Below are 19220 nucleotides of genomic sequence, written 5' to 3'. Positions count from 1 at the left end.
CTTTAGAAGGGGCATTGAGAGTTGTAGTGAATGGTGAGACATAAGGGTACCCTGCACAATGGTGATGGGTGTGAAAGGAATGGCTTGGGCATTGCAGGGATGCTTTATGGTGCTGGTGTGTGGGACGGTGCCAACCTGGTACATCATGTGGCAGTCAGGGTGTACAGCATCAAGTGAAGTAAATGTGGCCATGGTGAGGCCATTCCTGGCCTCCCAGTCAGCAATGTGGTCGGGTGCTGATGCCCTGTGTCCTGTGCAGCATCAGGTGATTGCAGAGAAGGTTGGTGGTGTTGTTGGTGATGCTGGTGTGTTTAGTGATGTTGGTGTTGAGAATGATGTTGGTGTTGAGGCTGATTATGGTTGAATTCTGAGGACAAAGGTGATATTTTCTCAAGGACTGTGATGCTTCTGGAATATCGAGGTTGAAATGACAGAAGCGATCTGGGGTGACAGTGAATAGAGAGTTCACTGCAAACACTTCCAACCTGCATACAGCTCAAAAGTTTGTTCCAAATCCTGAAGGCTTCATTTTCTGACATTGGAAAGTGAACAGCTGTGGAATGGTAGCCTTTATATCACTTCTGCAGCTGTCAACTTGCCAAAGCAATAGAGAGTCACTGATCCAGACTCCACTTACCTGGCGTGTTGCTCGAGGGATGGCAAATCCATCAAAAAGTTGGTAAAATTGTAAATACCTGTTTTTAATCCTCTTAAATAGCACTAAACTACCTGTTAAGTACCTTAATGAAGTGGCCCGCCGCTTGGTGTTGGCTCTACAATCTGAACACAGACCTGACAGCTGAGAAACTCTCACGGAGGCGGGTTCAGAGCGGATCCCGACCCGCTGTCAGTCAAGGCTATTTTGGCAGCGGGCCTGCCTCCAAACCCGCACTCACAGGGCTGGAAAGATTCCGGCCAATGGGTGCACAGCAAGCTTCAGCGTGTGATAATATAGGTTGGCTGCACCCAGTGCACAGCAGCAGAACAATAACATAATTGTGGCGTTACAGAGAAAAGCAAGCTTCTTGGAGGCCAGTGGAGAGGATATGGGACTCCAGTTGAGATTAAAGGAGGTAGTGAAACCAAGAAAGCCAATGAATCGAGTTACAAGAATCCATCACCCAGATGTTCCCATTCCAATGAAAATTAAGTACAAGTAAATGTAGAAACCAGTTTTGCTCTAGGTTTGATCTCCCTGGCCTTTGCTGGAATAAATCTAGAAATAATCGGGGTGCTTCCCTGAGATTGCCTGTGATTTCCTGAGAAACAATTTGCTGGGCTATTGGGAGAGAAGGGGAATGGAACACTTTTTTTTTTATTCGTTCCGGGATGTGGGCGCGCTGGCAAAGCCAGCTTTTATTGCCCATCCCTAATTGCCCTTGAGAAGGTAAATTAGGGATGGGCAATAAATGCTGGCCCTGCCAGCGATGCCCAAAGAGTTGGCACAGACAACATGGGCCTTCTGTGCTGCATCATTCTATAATTCTATGTGTTCCCTGCTGGGAGTGCTGGGTCATGGAATCGCAGCTTATATTGTTGGAAATTAATAATATTACACGTGTATTATACCGAGAATATTATTTCTTGCAGATGTCATTTGCCTGAGTATGTCCTGGATTTGGGATTTGTAATCCTCGGCACTGTCAAGATATATAGCGTCAAGATTACGAACAGAGGCTTTTTGCCGGTATCCTTTCACACTGACCGACTTGCTCTTAAAAAGACAGGTAAGGCACCTGTGGTGCATGGAGAGGTCATGGTTGAAAGCTAAATATGCATTTATTTTGCAGAAAATACAATATAAACTGTAAATGTTCCCCCTTTTCCTCACAATTTATAGATGTTGTAGTCCAGTTATGGATAGAAACATAGAAAATAGGTGCAGGAGTAGGCCATTCGGCCCTTCGAGCCTGCACCGCCATTCAATGAGTTCATGGCTGAACATGCAACTTCAGTACCCCATTCCTGCTTTCTCGCCATACCCCTTGATCCCCCTAGTAGTAAGGACTTCATCTAACTCCTTTTTGAATATATTTAGTGAATTGGCCTCAACAACTTTCTGTGGTAGAGAATTCCACAGGTTCACCACTCTCTGGGTGAAGAAGTTTCTCCTCATCTCGGTCCTAAATGGCTTACCCCTTATCCTTAGACTGTGACCCCTGGTTCTGGACTTCCCCAACATAGGGAACATTCTTCCTGCATCTAACCTGTCTAAACCCGTCAGAATTTTAAACGTTTCTATGAGGTCCCCTCTCATTCTTCTGAACTCCAGTGAATACAAGCCCAGTTGATCCAGTCTTTCTTGATAGGTCAGTCCCGCCATCCCGGGAATCAGTCTGGTGAACCTTCGCTGCACTCCCTGAATAGCAAGAAAGTCCTTCCTCAAGTTAGGAGACCAAAACTGTACACAATACTCCAGGTGTGGCCTCACCAAGGTCCTGTACAACTGCAGCAACACCTCCCTGCCCCTGTACTCAAATCCCCTCGCTATGAAGGCCAATATGTCATTTGCTTTCTTAACCGCCTGCTGTACCTGCATGCCACCCTTCAATGACTGATGTACCACGACACCCAGGTCTCGTTGCACCTCCCCTTTTCCTAATCGGTCACCATTCAGTCTCTCTGTTTTTACCACCAAAGTGGATAACCTCACATTTATCCACATTATACTTCATCTGCCATGCATTTGCCCACTCACCTAACCTATCCAAGTCACTCTGCAGCCTCATAGCATCCTCCTCGCAGCTCACACTGCCACCCAACTTAGTGTCATCCGCAAATTTGGAGATACTACATTTAATCCCCTCGTCTAAATCATTAATGTACAGTGTAAACAGCTGGGGCCCCAGCACAGAACCTTGCCGTACCCCACTAGTCACTGCCTGCCATTCTGAAAAGTACCCATTTACTCCTACTCTTTGCTTCCTGTCTGACAACCAGTTCTCAATCCATGTCAGCACACTACCCCCAATCCCATGTGCTTTAACTTTGCACATTAATCTCTTGTGTGGGACCTTGTCGAAAGCCTTCTGAAAGTCCAAATATACCACATCAACTGGTTCTCCCTTGTCCACTCTACTGGAAACATCCTCAAAAAATTCCAGATTTGTCAAGCATGATTTCCCTTTCACAAATCCATGCTGACTTGGACCTATCATGTCACCTCTTTCCAAATGCGCGGGTATGACATCCTTAATAATTGATTCCATCATTTTACCCACTACTGAGGTCAGGCTGACCGGTCTATAATTCCGTTTTCTCTCTCCCTCCTTTTTTAAAAAGTGGGGTTACATTGGCTATCCTCCACTCGATAGGAACTGATCCAGAGTCTATGGAATGTTGGAAAATGACTGTCAATGCATCCGCTATTTCCAAGGCCACCTCCTTAAGTACTCTGGAATGCAGTCCATCAGGCCCTGGGGATTTATCGGCCTTCAATCCCATCAATTTCCCCAACACAATTTCCCGACTAATAAGGATTTCCCTCAGTTGCTCCTCCTTACTAGACCCTCTGACCGCTTTTATATCCGGAAGGTTGTTTGTGTCCTCCTTAGTAATACCGAACCAAAGTACTTGTTCAATTGGTCTGCCATTTCTTTGTTCCCCGTTATGACTTCCCCTGATTCTGACTGCAGGGGACCTACGTTTGTCTTTACTAACCTTTTTCTCTTTACATATCTATAGAAACTTTTGCAATCCGTCTTAATGTTCCCTGCAAGCTTCTTCTCGTACTCCATTTTCCCTGCCCTAATCAAACCCTTTGTCCTCCTCTGCTGAGTTCTAAATTTCTCCCAGTCCCCGGGTTCGCTGCTATTTCTGGCCAATTTGTATGCCACTTCCTTGGCTTTAATACTATCCCTGATTTCCCTAGATAGCCACGGTTGAGCCACCTTCCCTTTTTTATTTTTACGCCAGACAGGAATGTACAATTGTTGTAGTTCAACCTTTAGTGCCTGTGGCATGACTGTGCATTTGGCACATTCTCCTCAGATTGTGGGGCACTGAGGCCTGCTGAGCATCTGTGGAGCTCGAAACCTGTGGGCTAGGTCCTGTAATGTGTTCAGAGTGCCTGGACAGTGCTAAAATAAAACAAGCACTGCACAGGATCCTCTTCCCTTAAGTTGGGTCTTTACTGTTTAAAGGTGCATTGCTGTTTTTCTGATTTCTTTGCAGCTGTTTATTATTCATGGCTTCTGAGCTACGTTACTGTTGTAGGAGAAAGAATGCAGCTGAAACTTACTGGAACCTAAGCGGAGAACCTCTTAAAGCTGCAGCATATCCGTTATCTATGCTTGCTTCCCCAGGGGAATGGTCATAGTTGGAGAGGAGCTATGGGCATTGCTCTGGTTATCTTTCGTTCTCTCTAGTTGCAGTCGGTAGAAGATCACAGAGGTGAACCGGAACGGTTGTGTTCGTACAATAAGGCAAACAATAAATTTCCATCCTTATAGTGAGTCTGAGGTTCACACTTTTGTACCTGGATGTACAAATTTGACTATTCCAACGCCCTCCTGGCTGGCCTCGCACATTCTACCCTACGTATCCTTGAGGTGATCCAAAACTCGGCAGCCCATGTCTTAACTCACACCAAGTCCCGCTCACCCATCACCCCTGTGCTCGCTGACCTACATTGGCTTCCGGTTAAGCAACGCCTTGATTTCAATATTAAAGAAGCAGTAGCAGGACATTTGGAAAAGCAAAATTCGGTCAGGCAGAGTCAGCATGGATTTATGAAGGGGAAGTCATGTTTGACAAATTTGCTAGAATTCTTTGAGGATGTAACGAATAGGGTGGATAAAGGGGAACCAGTGGATGTGGTATATTTGGACTTCCAGAAGGCATTTGAAAAGGTTACTGCACAAGATAAAAGTTCACGGGGTTGGGGGTAATATATTAGCATGGATAGAGGATTGGCTAATGGACAGAAAACAGAGAGTAGGGATAAATGGTTCATTCTCAGGTTGGCAATCAGTAACCAGTGGGGTGCCGCAGGGATCAGTGCTGGGACCCCAACTTTTTACAATCTATATTAATGACTTGGAGGAAGGGACCGAGTGTAACGTAGCCAAGTTTGCTGACGATAGAAAGATGGGAGGAAAAGCAATGTGTGAGGAGGACACACAAGATCTGCAAAAGGACATAGACAGGCTAAGTGAGTGGGAAAAAATTTGGCAGATGGAGTGTAATGTTGGAAAGTGTGAGGTTATGCACTTTGGCAGAAAAAAAAAAATCGGAGAGCAAGTTATTATTTAAATGGAGAAAGATTGCAAAGTGCTGCAGTACAGCGGGACCTGGACGTACTTGTGCATGAAACACAAAAGGTTAGTTTGCAGGTAAGCCAATGGAATCTTGGCTTTTATTGCAAAGGGGATGGAGTATAAAAGCAGGGAAGTCTTGCTACAGTTGTACAGGGTATTGATGATGCCACACCTGGAATACTGTGTGCAATTTTGGTTCCAATATTTACGAAAGGATATAATTGCTTTAGAGGCAGTTCAGAGAACATTCACTAGGTTGCTTCCGAGGATGAGGGGGTTGACTTATGAGGAAAGGTTGAGTAGGTTGGGCCTCTACTCATTGGAATTCAAAAGAATGAGAGGTGATCTTATCGAAAGTATAAGATTATGAGGGGGCTTGATGGGGTGGATGCAGAGGGGATGTTTCCACTGATAGGGGAGACTAGAACGAGAGGGCATAATCTTAGAATAAGGAGCCACTCATTTAAAACTGAGATGGGGAGGAATTTCTTCTCAGAAGGTTGTGGATCTGTGGAATTCACTGCCTCAGAGAGCTGTGGAAGCTGGGTCATTGAATAAATTTAAGACAGAAATAGACAGTTTCTTAAACGCCAAGGGGATAAGGGGTTATGGGGAGCGGGCAGGGAAGTGGAGCTGAGTCCATGATCGGATCAGCCATGATCGTATTAAATAGAGGAGCAGGCTCAAGGGGCCATATGGCCTACTCCTGCTCCTATTTCTTATGTTCTTATTTCAAAACTCTCATCCTTATTTTCAAATCCCTCCATAGCCTCGCCCCTCCCTATCTCTGTAATCTCCTGCAGCCTCACAACCCCTCGAGATGTCTGCACTCCTCTAATTCTGCCCTCCTGAGCATCCTTGATTATAATCACTCAACCATCGGTGGCCGTGCCTTCTGTTGCCTGGGCCCCAAGCTCTGGCTCCCTGCCTAAACGTCTCTATCTCTCTACCTCTCTTTGCTCCTTCACGACGCTCCTTAAAACCTACCTCTTTGACCAAGCTTTTGGTCACCTGCCCTAATTTCTCCTTGTGACTTGGTGTCAAATATATTGCCTCATAATACTCTTGTTTTACTTCGTTAAAGGCGCTATATAAATACAAGTTAGTGTTGATGTGTTGAACAAAATGTTCATTTCCCAAGGAGGCCAGCATTGACCTTTGTACACTTCTGCAGTTGGATCTGACAACCAATTCAGCAACAGTCACAGTCAGAGTGTCTGCTGCCCTGAAATTGTATGTTTATAGTGTCATTCCAATCAACAGCAGGAGATACACAGCCGCATCATTTAGCTCATGGGTGCTTTGTTTGTCTGAGCCTCTCCATTCATCAATTTCCCTATAGGAAAACAGGCAGCAACTTTTAACCGTCTGGTTTCCCCAAAATAGCATGCAAATTGCCGCCAGGGCCTCACAGAAAGGGGTTCCACTGCGTCAATCTACAGCTGGTCTGTGACAGCAGGTACCGAATCATCCATGTAAATGGCTCTTCGCCTGGCAATTGCCCATATTCATTACTTTTACAACAGGCCATGATTTCAACTTTATTTGATGGGCCACCAGATGTTGACTGTTGACTATCCGCTGCAGCAGTAAGTGCTTTCCCATTGGGGAACCCGAGGCCAAGAAGTGAAGCGCCTTAGTCCAGCACACGTTTGGCATCCTTTAACAAAGGTTCAGATTCCTGGCAGCCTTCTGCATGTTACAAATAATTCAACCTCGTGAGTTCAAAGGGGCATCACAATCTACAGCACATCCATCCATCTGGGAAAGCCTACTGTGCCTCCATCCAAACATTTAACTGGCTCTGAAATGAGTCTACATTTTAATTTTACTTCCGTTGTCCTATCCAGAAGCATGTTGATCATTCTTTGCATGAAGAACTTTCTGATATCAGCCCGAAATTTGTCTGGAGCCTTTATTTCCTTGTCTCAGTATCAAGATTTACCTTGAAGTAGTACTTTGGCTTAAATTTAACTCTGGGTGGCTTGATTTCGCCGGGCCTCGGGGAACCTGGCAGCTAAAGCTAAAGGAAGGCAAGGACTGCTGTATCCAGGAGGTAAGTGCCTTTCCACTTAGCTGCTGGATCCAGCTTATCTGCTTTACCAAGCCCTGCGACCGGACCCACCCCCCACCTTACGATCTCCTCCCCCGCTTGGCCTCTGACCTCCGCATCCCCTATCCACAAGGCCTCCGATCTCCAATTCCCCCTCTGACCTTCCAGCCCGCCCCGGCCTCTGATCTCCCTTTCAGCATTCCGACCGCCCCCGATCTCTGACCTCCCCCCCCCCCCCCTCCTCCAGCCTTCCGATACAGAAATAACCTGTCTAAATCCGCCTCTTTGTTTCCACCTGTTTTGCGGTGGGTTAGAAACAATTGACATGGAGCCATCGGTCAGTTCTCTATGTATTCTGCCATTTCTGTGATTTTCTTCCAGAAGTGATGAGGGAGCAATGAATATGAGTGAGCATAAAGTTCCACACAGGAGACTGTTAGCAATAACAAGTGCACATGGAATTGGAGGCAACCCGTTTCCATGGTTTTTACCACAGCTGTGGTTGAGGTCGCCTCTTGAGCGAAATTTCTTTGTTGTTTTTTTAAAAATTCGGATCCAGAAGTCGCTCTTAATGGGGGCGGTGACTACACGGGAGGGGCGGAAGTTGGGGGCAGTGCAGAGTGGCCACCGCAATGATGTCATCACTTAAAGAGGAGAGCTTTCATGCTTTTAAAACTTTGGCCCACTGGGCCACCAGGGAGGGTTTCGGCTGGGCCAGCAGCCTTGCACCCAGGAGCGGTTGCCAAGTTGCCTGTTGGTGGCCCGGCCAAACCCGGGGGCATAATTGTCAGGCCGACCTGGCAGTCGGCCGACAAAAAAAACATGGCGGCAACGGCAGTGCGTCTGCCGCTGCAGAAAGCCACAGCCTCACTGGACCACCGGGGAAAACTTGTTTTGGCACCGCCGGGCGAGCCAAAGATTTTCAGAGGGGAATGTTGCCGTTGGGGGGGTAGATTGTTGGTGCACACGGTGATGACGCACTTAAGACGGATCGGCAGCAGCGGAGCGGTAGTGGGGAGGATCGGAGCACCACCGGGAAAACTCGGAAAGGCAATTGGGCTATCAGTGGCCATTCCACGAAAAGTCAGCGGCCACTCCACTCCACTCCACTCCACAGCGTGGCCGCCGATTTATGGTGGTAACAGGCCTTGAGGAGAGGGGCAATTACGGCCCCAGAGAGAATGGATAATGGGCCCGAATTTCGCCATGATTGGAGCTAAAAGGGTTTTTTTTGAGCTAAAAGGTTATTTTTGAAGGTAAATAAATTAAGAGCCATTTTGTTAGTTTCGCCAGTGGTGTAATGCCGTCCTTAAAAAAAAAAATAAGGGCCGATTTTTTTTGAGTACTGATTTTGTGATGTCACTCGGGGTCAAACTCAACGATAATGCTATTTTTTGCGAGTTTTGCTAATAAGAATATTTTTAAGGATAAATAACCGTTTTTAAAAAGGTTGCCTGGTGAAGTCAGATAGAAATCCGCGATAACGGCGCCATCTTGGGTTCTCTTCAACAGAAATCCAATCACTGGTTTGTTTACAGTGGGCCCGCTAAAACTAACTCCTGTACTCACACTCCGAATTAGCTGGTGTTTTTTTAAATTGCCACTTTGAAGAAAATAATAACTTTATTTTATGGGTAACTATTTTTACTTCTCCACAATTTCAAAGCAGCAATGTTCCTCTTTTCAAACACCAGGCTGTTCCAAAAAGGACAGGTACAACTGTGACTTCAGAAAGTCAGTATAGATCGGCACCCTTTGCAGGTTGGGTGTCGATACGGATTTTGTGTGAAAAGTTTTTCAAAGTTGTAAAACGTCAACGCCGCCATCTTGGAAAACGGAGCTGAGTTAAAGCTTTTGGAGGGAAGGCTGCGATTACAGATTGAGCTTTTTGTGAGTTTATAATTCGTTTTTAAGGACATTTAAAGAATGGGGGCTATTATATCTTTGCCATATGTGGAGTGTGCTTATGCTGTCCTGTCTCATCATCGAAGAAGGCTTATTCGGCAGCATTATCTGGGTAATCAAAGAGGTCGCAGACTTATGGGGAGGAGGCCTCACCCCGAACGAGTTTACAGGGTGAGGCACTCATACCTGCACCTGACTGAGGCTTTTGACTCAAAGGCAGACACAGCTCATAAAGGCAGACAAACAGCTCATAAAGGCAGACATACAGCCTAGAAGTGGGAGGAGGACTGCACTGCCCGCCGAGGTCAAGGTAACTGCTTCCATGCCTCCAGCTCCTTTCAGGCATCAACTTGGGATGTATGCTGCATCTCGCAACATGCTACACATAGCTGCATTTGCCAGGTGACAAGGGCACTGTACGCTTGCAGGGACAACTTCACCAACTTCTCAATGACCAGGGAGGCACAAAATGAGAGGGCTTTAGGCTTTGCACGAATTGCTGGCTTCCCCAAGTTTCAGGCTGCCATTGACTGTATGCACATCGCCCTGCAAGCACCTTTCAAGGAGCCAGAGGTTTACCGAAACAGAAAAGGATTCCACTCGCTGAACGTGCAGATCGTCTGCGACCATATGCAGCGTATCATGGCAGTAGATGCAAAATATCCAGGGAGCATCCATGATGCTTTCATCTTGCGTGAGAGCAGTGTCTCATAGATGTTTGAGCAGCAGCCACAAGGGCAGAACTGGATGCCGGGGACAAAGGCTATGGACTCGCCACCTGTTCATAACCCCCCCCCCCCCCCCTCTTGGCAAAACGCAGACAGAAGGTGAGCGTCGCTACAATACGTGCCACATAGCCACACGCAACATTGTCGAGAAGACAATTGGAGTGCCTGGGCCACTTTGGAGGCTCCCTGCAATACTCTCCTCAGCAGGTCAGTGAGTTCACTGTGGTGCATGCTACACAACTTAGCCATTATGAGGGCACAGATATTCCCACTAGAGGACATTGCAGAACCAGCTCCGGCGAGGAGTGAGGGGGGTGCGGGGAGAAGGAGGCTGATGATGAGAATGAGGAGAAATAAGAGCAGGAGTAGGCCATACGGCCCCTCGAGCCTGCTCCGCCATTCAATAAGATCATGGCTGATCTGATCATGGACTCAGCTCCACTTCCCCGCCCACTTTTTTGTCCACTCTCGGTGGTTGTCGAACAACTTCTTCTGCAAAGATGGCAATAGAAATTTTTAAGAGAGGGGCCTTCTGCTGTTGTGGCACACGCAGATAATCACATTAACAATTCAAGTAATTGTAGTGCATAAGTAAAAATGTTTATTTACTCGAACTACTTGGCCAAGGTCCTGCCACTTCTTCCGGCACAGCTTGCCGTCCCTCTGGATGGACCCCTCTGCCGGAACCTGCTCTGCAACACAAGCTTGAGCTATTACTGCAGGTTTCAGTTTACCAGCACCCTTCTTGCCAATCTGTTGCCATCCACTTTCCACAGCAGCTACCAGGGTCTCATTGGCATCTTGGGTGAACCTCCTGGCCCTTTTCCTTTCCAATTCACGCTCCATTTGTCGTTTTGCAGCTCCTGAAAATTACAATGCTCTTTAAAAATAGCTGATCCAGACCAATAAATGTACTGCGCCTGCATGGGCACACCCGTCACATGGAAATCAGATGATTTTTTTTCCTTTTTTTGCGCATACACAGAATGTGTGTTCTTTTTAAGGCAAAATAATTTAGCTCCATCCTTAAAATCGGTATTTTAGCGCTATACCAAAATTAAATAAACTTTTGTTGAAACTTTGGCCTTTATTTTTGCCGCTATTTCGGCATTAAAAATCATCCATTAATCGGAAAGAGCGCCAAATAACAGAGCTATTTTTCAATGTGGAATTTCTAGCCCAGTGACTAAGTACTCCAATTGGCAGGAAGTGACTCGTGGTGTCCTCCAGTGATCTGTACTGGGGCCTCAGCTTTTCATTATATTTATCAATTTCTGGGCACTGAACTTCAGGAAGGATATATTGGCCTTGGACGGGGTGCAGCGTAGATTCACCAGAATGATATCAGAGCGCGTCTGCTCTTCAATACATCCTAGCTGCTAGTTAGAGCAGGTTTGAGTGTTGGCTGATGCATACGAGTGTGTTTCCTTCAGATTCTCTCCCTTAATTTTACTTTTCTTCTTTTGAAAATATACCTGCCTCCACTTGATCCTTCCCCACAAATCTGTAAGTCAGCAATTTCCTCTCTGTCTGCAGTACATTGATCCTGGAATATGCTTTGCCACCATACTGACTCAGCTATGAAGTGTGATGAGTGCAGAGGAGAAACTGCCTTTAATACAGCAGTGTTGTTGTGAAAAGAAAACTGCAAGTGACGATGCGCATCACATGCACAAAGAGAAAATGAAATAATCATTAGAAAGGAGAAGGCTGAGGGGTGACCTAGTATGAAGGGGTTTGATAGGGTAGATGTAGAGAAGATGTTTCCACGTGGGGAAGACCAAATCTAGGGGCCACAAATATAAGATAGTCACAGATAAATTCAGTAAAGAATTCAGGAGAAACGACTTTACTCAGAGAATGATTAGAATCTGGAACTCGTTACCACATGAAGTAATTGATGCATTTAAGGGAAAGCTAGAAAAGCTCTTGAGGGAGAAGCGAATAGCAGCATATGCAATTAAGGTTAGATGAAGGATGGGAGGAGGCATATGTGGAGCATAAGCACTGGCATGGACTAGTTGGACCAAATGGCCTGTTTCTGTGCTATAAATTCTGCGGGCTAGAGATTCGTTATAGCCAAGAAATGGGCAGTGTTTAGAGTAAAAAAAGGTCAAGCTGTGCCACCTGAAAATTGTCTAGGATGCACACAAAATTCATGTCCACTCCTCATTAAAATAATTGTAGTCATGATTTTAGTCTTAAAAACTCAAGCCCATTGGTGTTACACTGAAAAGCTGGACCAATATCGGGGGGCAGTCTAATTGCAAGGAATGATTGCCGCAGGCTTTTTTCAGTACATTGATGCTGAAGCACCTCATTGTCATAATTGTTGGGTGTGCAGCTGCCTCAACAACCATAAGGAGAAGGTCGAATTCTTTACAATTCCTGATGGTAGATCGCCGCCCCAGGGAGCAAGCTCGAAGTTCTCTGATGAAGCTTTGGAGGCACTGGTTATCGCGGTGGAGAGAAGGCAGGTGTTCTGTAACCGCCAACTGGCAGGAGGCCCTCACCACGAGTCTGCTGCACGATGTGGAGGGAGGTGGCGCACCACATCACGGGTAGCACTGTACTCCCCAGGACCCACACCCAGGGCAGGGAGACATTTAACGACCTCACACGGGTGGTCAGGTTGAGCGAAGGCTTCAATAAATGCTACATACCAACATCTACCACAAACTTCACGCCCTGCACCATGGAGAAGCCTGCTATCCTGGCACAGCCACATGCATGCTCGTTCTGGTGATCGGAAAGCCAAAGTACTCCCTTCCCCTGGTGTAGAGAGCTTCAGTGACCTCCCGGAAGACAGCGAACTATGAGATGCTAGCTATGTCTCCTGTTGCAGATTGGAAGGATCCGCTGATTAAGAAATTTAGGTGTCAGAGTTTTGTGAAGCAGAGCCTCAATACACTGCTTCTCACCTAATTGAAGGTAGGAGAGGTGATGTAGAAAAACCCGAGGAGGGTAGGGTCTTCTGTTGAGAGCCTTGATGGCCCTCCTCCTCCCTTTGCGCGCATGTTCTCCTCTTTCTCGCTGCCTCCACTCCCTCCACCGTAGATGCTGGAGAGCGAGGGGGCTGTACTGGCAGTCGACCATGACTTTTATCAAGTGATGTAGGTTGAAGCGTCTCAAAAATAATGAGAGTCTTTTACTTACCAGAGTACTCCCTGATACCAAATAACATTAAAATAATTAAAGAAAACTCTTGCAGTTGCAAAAAGTAACACACTGCCACTCAAACTTCAAAACCCTGGAAAGTGTGAGTGATTGATGATGATCCCTTTAAATAGTGTCGCTACAGCCAGCTTCCTGCTGCTGCACGCCACCTCAACCCCTGTTGTTGTTTTCTCTAGCCGGTAACTTCAATGGCCAAATTGAAGTTTGGACAACGGACGTTAAGTGAGCATTGTACTGACGTAATAAGCTCCATGATTGCAATGTCCCCGGTTTAGCGGCAGCATTATCGGCAAAATGGATATGGCGTGCGCCGCTGGAACTACCATCAGCTGGCGGAAGAGCGCTGAATGGCGTTTTAGCACTCTACCGCAGCATTAAAATGTGGCTCTAAACATACAAATTTCTCCCGCCGCCCCCCCCGCCCCATGTATCTACATACGCCCAACCCCTGTTCCTGTCTTCCTAAATTATCCGTTAATGGTTGGAATACATATTCCAACATAGTTTCTGTCATCAGTGCCTTAGCAATGCTGGGCTCCAGAAATTGAGGGCCGGGTATAATGAGAAAGCCATCTTGTCTAGTGCAATCAAACATCATCATCATAGGCAATCCTTTGAAGCGAGGATGAGTTCACAGGTGTTTCAATGAAGGACCTAATATTCCAGATCCTGAAGGGTGGGAGATGAATGTGCGTGGATTTTTTTAATGTGGGGTGGCCATTGCACACCAGCCACCACATGGGCTTGACAGAGCTAGGTCTTGGTCCAGTGGCAAGGATTACCCAAGATGAATACGTGGCTTGAGCAGTGGTGCAGAAGGAAGGGATTCAAATTCCTGGGGCATTGGAGCTGGTTCTGGGGGAGGTGGGACCAGTACAAACCGGACGGTCTGCACCTGGGCAGGACCGGAACCAATGTCCTCGGGGGGGGTGTTTGCTAGTGCTGTTGTGGAGGAGTTAAACTAATATGGCAGGGGGATGGGAACCTATGCAGGGAGACAGAGGGAAATAAAATGGAGTCACAAGCAAAAGATAGAAAGGAGAATAGTAAAAGTGTAGGGCAGAGAAACCCAAGGCAAGAAACAAAAAGGGCCACATTACACCAAAATTCTAAATGGGCAAAGTGTGTTAGAAAGACAAGCCTGAAGGCTCTGTGCCTCAATGCGAGGAGTATTCGGAATAAGGTGGTCGAATTAACTACGCAGATAGCAGTTAACGGGTATGATGTCATTGGTATCACGGAGACATGGCTCCAGGATGACCAAGGCTGGGAACTCAACATCCAGGGGTATTCAGCATTTAGGAAGGATAGACAGAAAGGAGGAAGAGGTGGGGTAGGGTTGCTGGTTAAAGAGGAAATTACTGCTATAGTAAGGAGGGACATTAGCCTGGATGATGTGGAATCGGTATGGGTGGAGCTGCGGAATTCCAAAGGGCAGAAAACACTGGTGGGAGTTGCGTACAGACCACAAAACAGTAGTAGTGAGGTTGGGGACAGCATCAAACAAGAAATAAGGGATGTGTGCAATAAAGGTACAGCAGTTATCATGGGCGACTTTAATGTACATATTGATTGGGCGAACCAACCAATTGGTAGCAGTGCGGTGGAGGAGGATTTCCTGGAGAGTATTAGGGATGGTTTTCTAGACCAAAATGTCGAGAAACCAACTAGAGGGCTGGCCATCCTAGACTGGGTGATGTGTAATGAGAAGGGACTAATTAGCAATCTTGTTGTGTGAGGCCCCTTGGGGAACAGTGACCATAATATGGTAGAATTCTTTATTAAAATGGAGAGTGACACAATTAATTCGGAAACTAAGGTCCTGAACTTAAGGAAAGGTAACTTCGACGGTATGAGGCGTGAATTGGCTAGAATAGACTAGCAAAGGATACTTAAAGGGTTGACGGTGGATAAGCAATGGCAAACATTTAAAGATCACATGGATGAACTTCAGCAATTGTATATCCCTGTCTGGAGTAAAAATAAAACGGGGAAGGTGGCTCAACCATGGCTAACAAGGGACATTAAGGATAGTGTTAAAGCCAAGGAAGAGGCATATAATTTGGCTAGAAAAAGCAACAAACCTGAGGACTGGGAGAAATTTAGAATTCAGAGGAAGACTAAGGGTTTAATTAAGAGGGGGAAAATAGAGTACGAGAGGAAGCTTGCAGGGAACATAAAAACTGACTGCAAAAGCTTCTATAAATATGTGAAGAGAAAAAGATTAGTGAAGACAAACGTAGGTCCCTTGTAGTCGGATTCAGGTGAATTTATAATGGGGAATAAAGAAATGGCAGACCAATTGAACAAATACTTTGGTTCTGTCTTCACAAAGGAAGACACAAATAACCTTCCGATTATACTAGGGGACAGTAGGTCTAGTGAGAAGGAGGAACTGAAGGATATCCTTATTAGGCGGGAAATTGTGTTTGGGAAATTAATGGGATTGAAGGCCAACAAATCCCCGGGGCCTGATAGTCTGCATCCCAGTGTACTTAAGGAAGTGGCCCTAGAAATAGTGGATGCATTGGTGATCATTTTCCAACAGTCAATCGACTCTGGATCAGTTCCTCTGGACTGGAGGGTAGCTAATGTAACACCACTTTTTAAAAAAAGGAGGGAGAGAGAAAACAGGTAATTATAGACCGGTTAGCCTGACATCAGTAGTGGGAAAAATGCTGGAATCAATCATTAAGGATGAAATAGCAGCGCATTTGGAAAGCAGTGACAGGATCGGACCTAGTCAACATGGATTTATGAAAGGAAAATCATGTTTGACGAATCTTCTGGAATTTTTTGAGGATGTAACTAGCAGAGTGGACAAGGGAGAACCAGTGGATGTGGTGTATTTGGACTTTCAAAAGGCTTTTGACAAGGTCCCGCACAAGAGGTTGGTGTGCAAAATCAAAGCGCGTGATATTGTGGGTAATGTACTGACGTGGATAGAGAACTGGTTGGCAGACAGGAAGGAGAGAGTCGGGATAAACTGGACCTTTTCAGAATGGCAGGCAGTGATTAGTGGAGTGCCGCAGGGCTCAGTGCTGGGACCCTAGCTCTTTACAATATACATTAACGATTTAGATGAAGGAATTGAGTATAATATCTCCAAGTTTGCGGATGACACTAAACTGGGTGGCGGTGTGAGCTGTGAGGAGGATGCTAAGAGGCTGCAGGGTGACTTGAACAGGTTAGGTGAGTGGACAAATGCGTGGCAGATGCAGTATAATGTGGATAAATGTGAGGTTATCCATTTTGGGGGCAAAAACACGAAGGCAGAATATTATCTGGATGGTGGCAGATTAGGAAAAGGGGAGGTGCAACGAGGCCTGGGTGTTATGGTTCATCAGTCACTGAAAGTGGGCATGCAGGTACAGCAGGCGGTGAAGAAGACAAATGGTATGTTGGCCTTCATAACTAGGGGATTTGAGTATAGGAGCAAGGAGGTCTTACTGCAGTACAGGGCCTTGGTGAGGCCTCACCTGGAATATTGTATTCAGTTTTGGTCTCCTAATCTGAGGAAGGACGTTCTTGCTATTGAGGGAGTGCAGCAAAGGTTCACCAGAGTGTTTCCTGGGATGGCAGGACTGACATATGAGGAGAGACTGGATCGACTTGGCCTGTATTCACTGGAGTTTAGAAGGATGAGAGGGGATCTCATAGAAACGTATAAGATTCTGATGGAACTGGACAAGTTAGATGCGGGAAGAATGTTCCCGATGTTGGAGAAGTCCAGAACCAGGGGACATAGTCTTAGGATAAGGGGTAAGCCATTTAGGACTGAGATGAGGAGAAACTTCACTCAGAGTTGTTAACCTATGGAATTCCCTGCCACAGAGAGTTGTTGATGCCAGTTCATTGGATATATTCAAGAGGAAGTTAGATATGGCCCTTACGGCTAAGGGGATCAAGGGGTATGGAGAGAAAGCAGGAAAGGGGTACTGAGGGAATGATCTTATTGAATGGCAGTGCAGGCTCGAGGAGCCGAATGGCCTACTCCTACATCTATTTTCTATGTTTCTATGTTAAGACGACTGGAGACTAGCTCTGCTGCACGGACCGAACGTGCACACATATCGCAGTGTGGGCTGGCCCGTGCTGCCCCTCGCTTCTTCTGGGCCCTGAACTCACGCCTCTCCTGGGCCCCGGTCACTTCCCGCTGCAAACTCTTGCCGCTCCTTCGCTCCTCCTGCTGTGCCTGCCCGCATTGCATTCAGTGACCTGGCTTCGCAGTCGTCGCCCTCCTGCAGCAGCATGCACTGCTCCCTGCAGTTGTATGCCACCGCACACTACTCCCTCTGATGGCCCCAGCCTGCTGATGATCTTGCAGGCCGGGACCGCGCCAACTTCCGGGTACACTGGACAACATGGGACAGTGGCCATTGCCACTGGCTACCAGAGACTCAGGGCTATTTTTGCACTCTTTTCAGAGCTTCCTCCCTCCCACTCCCTCAGTCTGAGCTCCCAAAAGTATGCACGTAGAGCCCTGAAAGCCTGCAAGGAATATGTTAAGTAGCTTGATTCCAGGAAATTTGCCACAATAAGGGAGAGGCCATACTGGCTCGACACACTTTCTGTTTTGTATGTGAGCCTCACCTGTTTGTAAGACTTGCCACTAGGGGGCACACCTGTGGGAGACCTATGGGTCACCTGTGTACCCTGGAGCAAGCAGGTACAAAAGGCAGTCCACCAAGCTGCTGCCTCACTTTAGAGTTATATTAAAGAAACCAAGGTCACAATGGTTTGAGCTTACAACACAGTCTCATGGAGTTATTCTGAACTTAACAACTGGCGATGAGATACAGATCATGAACTTTCATGCGAAAATGGCTACCATTGGTATTCTTGAGAGATTCGTTGAGGGTGATGATTGGGACGCCTTCGTCGACATCTCGACCAGTACTTTGTGGCGAATGAGCTGGACACGGCTGAGATGGAGACCAAGCGCAGGGCGATTCTCCTCACCGCATGCGGGTCGTCGGTATATGGTCTTCTCAAAGATCTACTGGTCCCAGACAAACCAACGGACAAGACTTACACAGAGCTGTGTGCGCTGGCTCAAGAACACCTCCAGCCGAAGGAGAACATCTTAATGGCCAGGTATCGCTTTTACACGCACCATTGTTCCGAGGGTCAGAACGTGGCGAGCTTTGTCACCGACCTAAGACATCATGCGAGACCGTGTGAATTTTCAGAATCTTTGGGGGAAATGTTGCGGGACTTTTTCGTGCTCGGAATTGGCCACGAGGCCATCCTCCGTAAATTACCGTCTGCCGAATCCTTAGATCTGAGTAAGGCCATCACAATAGCCCAGGCTTTCACATCCACAAGCGACAACACGAAACAGATATCTTCACAGAATCGAAGCTCACTGGCAAGCACTGTGCATAAAATAATGCCCTCAGCAGGCAGAACTGTACATAGTAGGGCCCACACGACTGCAGAGGCCAGGCCTAGGGTGACTCGGAGGCCGCTGGGGAATGCTAATGTGAATCCATTAACACCATGCTGGTGCTGCGGGGGCAGTCACAGAGCCCATCAATGTCGATTCAAGCACTACGTGTGCAAGGGCTGTGGAACAATGGGGCACCTCCAGCAAATGTGCAAGCGACCTCGGACTCACCACGTGGCAGAGTCAGCAGAGAGCGACCAATCCAGCGCAGATCACGCTGAACTAGTGGGAGAGGCAACTCAACCGGAGGATGAGGAGGAAGTGTATGGGGCACCACCAAAAGCCCTCCGATAATGTTAAAAGTCAAACTTAACGGCATTCTAGTCTCCATGGAATTGGACACAAGTCAATCGATTATGAGCCAGAAGTTTTTTGAGAAACTGTGGAGTAACATGGCACAGAGGCCAAACTGAGCCCGATTCACAATACGCTGCGCACTTACACAAAGAACTCATACCTGTTATCGGCAGTGTGGCAGTGAAAGTATCGTATGACGGAAGGGTGCATGATTTTCCACTATGGATTGTACCAGGCTATGGTCCAACTCTGTTCGGCAGGAGCTGGCTAGGCAAGATCTAGTGGAACCGGGTGACATCAAAGCACTGTCCTCGGTGGATGACGCCCTGTGTGCCCAGGTGCTAAACAAATTC

At 46.9% G+C, this 19220-nt stretch overlaps 1 protein-coding gene across 1 annotated transcript in view; it reads left to right on the top strand.

Moving 5' to 3' along the window:
- The window catches only part of hydin (HYDIN axonemal central pair apparatus protein), a 1725340-nt gene that overhangs the window by 1022616 nt on the left and 683504 nt on the right, over window positions 1-19220 (top strand). The window contains 1 exon segment of the mRNA XM_070897728.1: window positions 1591-1727. Within this exon segment, the coding sequence (XP_070753829.1) occupies window positions 1591-1727 (137 nt within the window).

The sequence above is a fragment of the Pristiophorus japonicus genome, chromosome 13, assembly GCF_044704955.1.
Source record: "Pristiophorus japonicus isolate sPriJap1 chromosome 13, sPriJap1.hap1, whole genome shotgun sequence".
Taxonomy (NCBI): domain Eukaryota; kingdom Metazoa; phylum Chordata; class Chondrichthyes; family Pristiophoridae; genus Pristiophorus; species Pristiophorus japonicus.
Note: the sequence above shows the minus strand (reverse complement) of the source record. Positions and strands in the feature narration are given on the sequence as shown.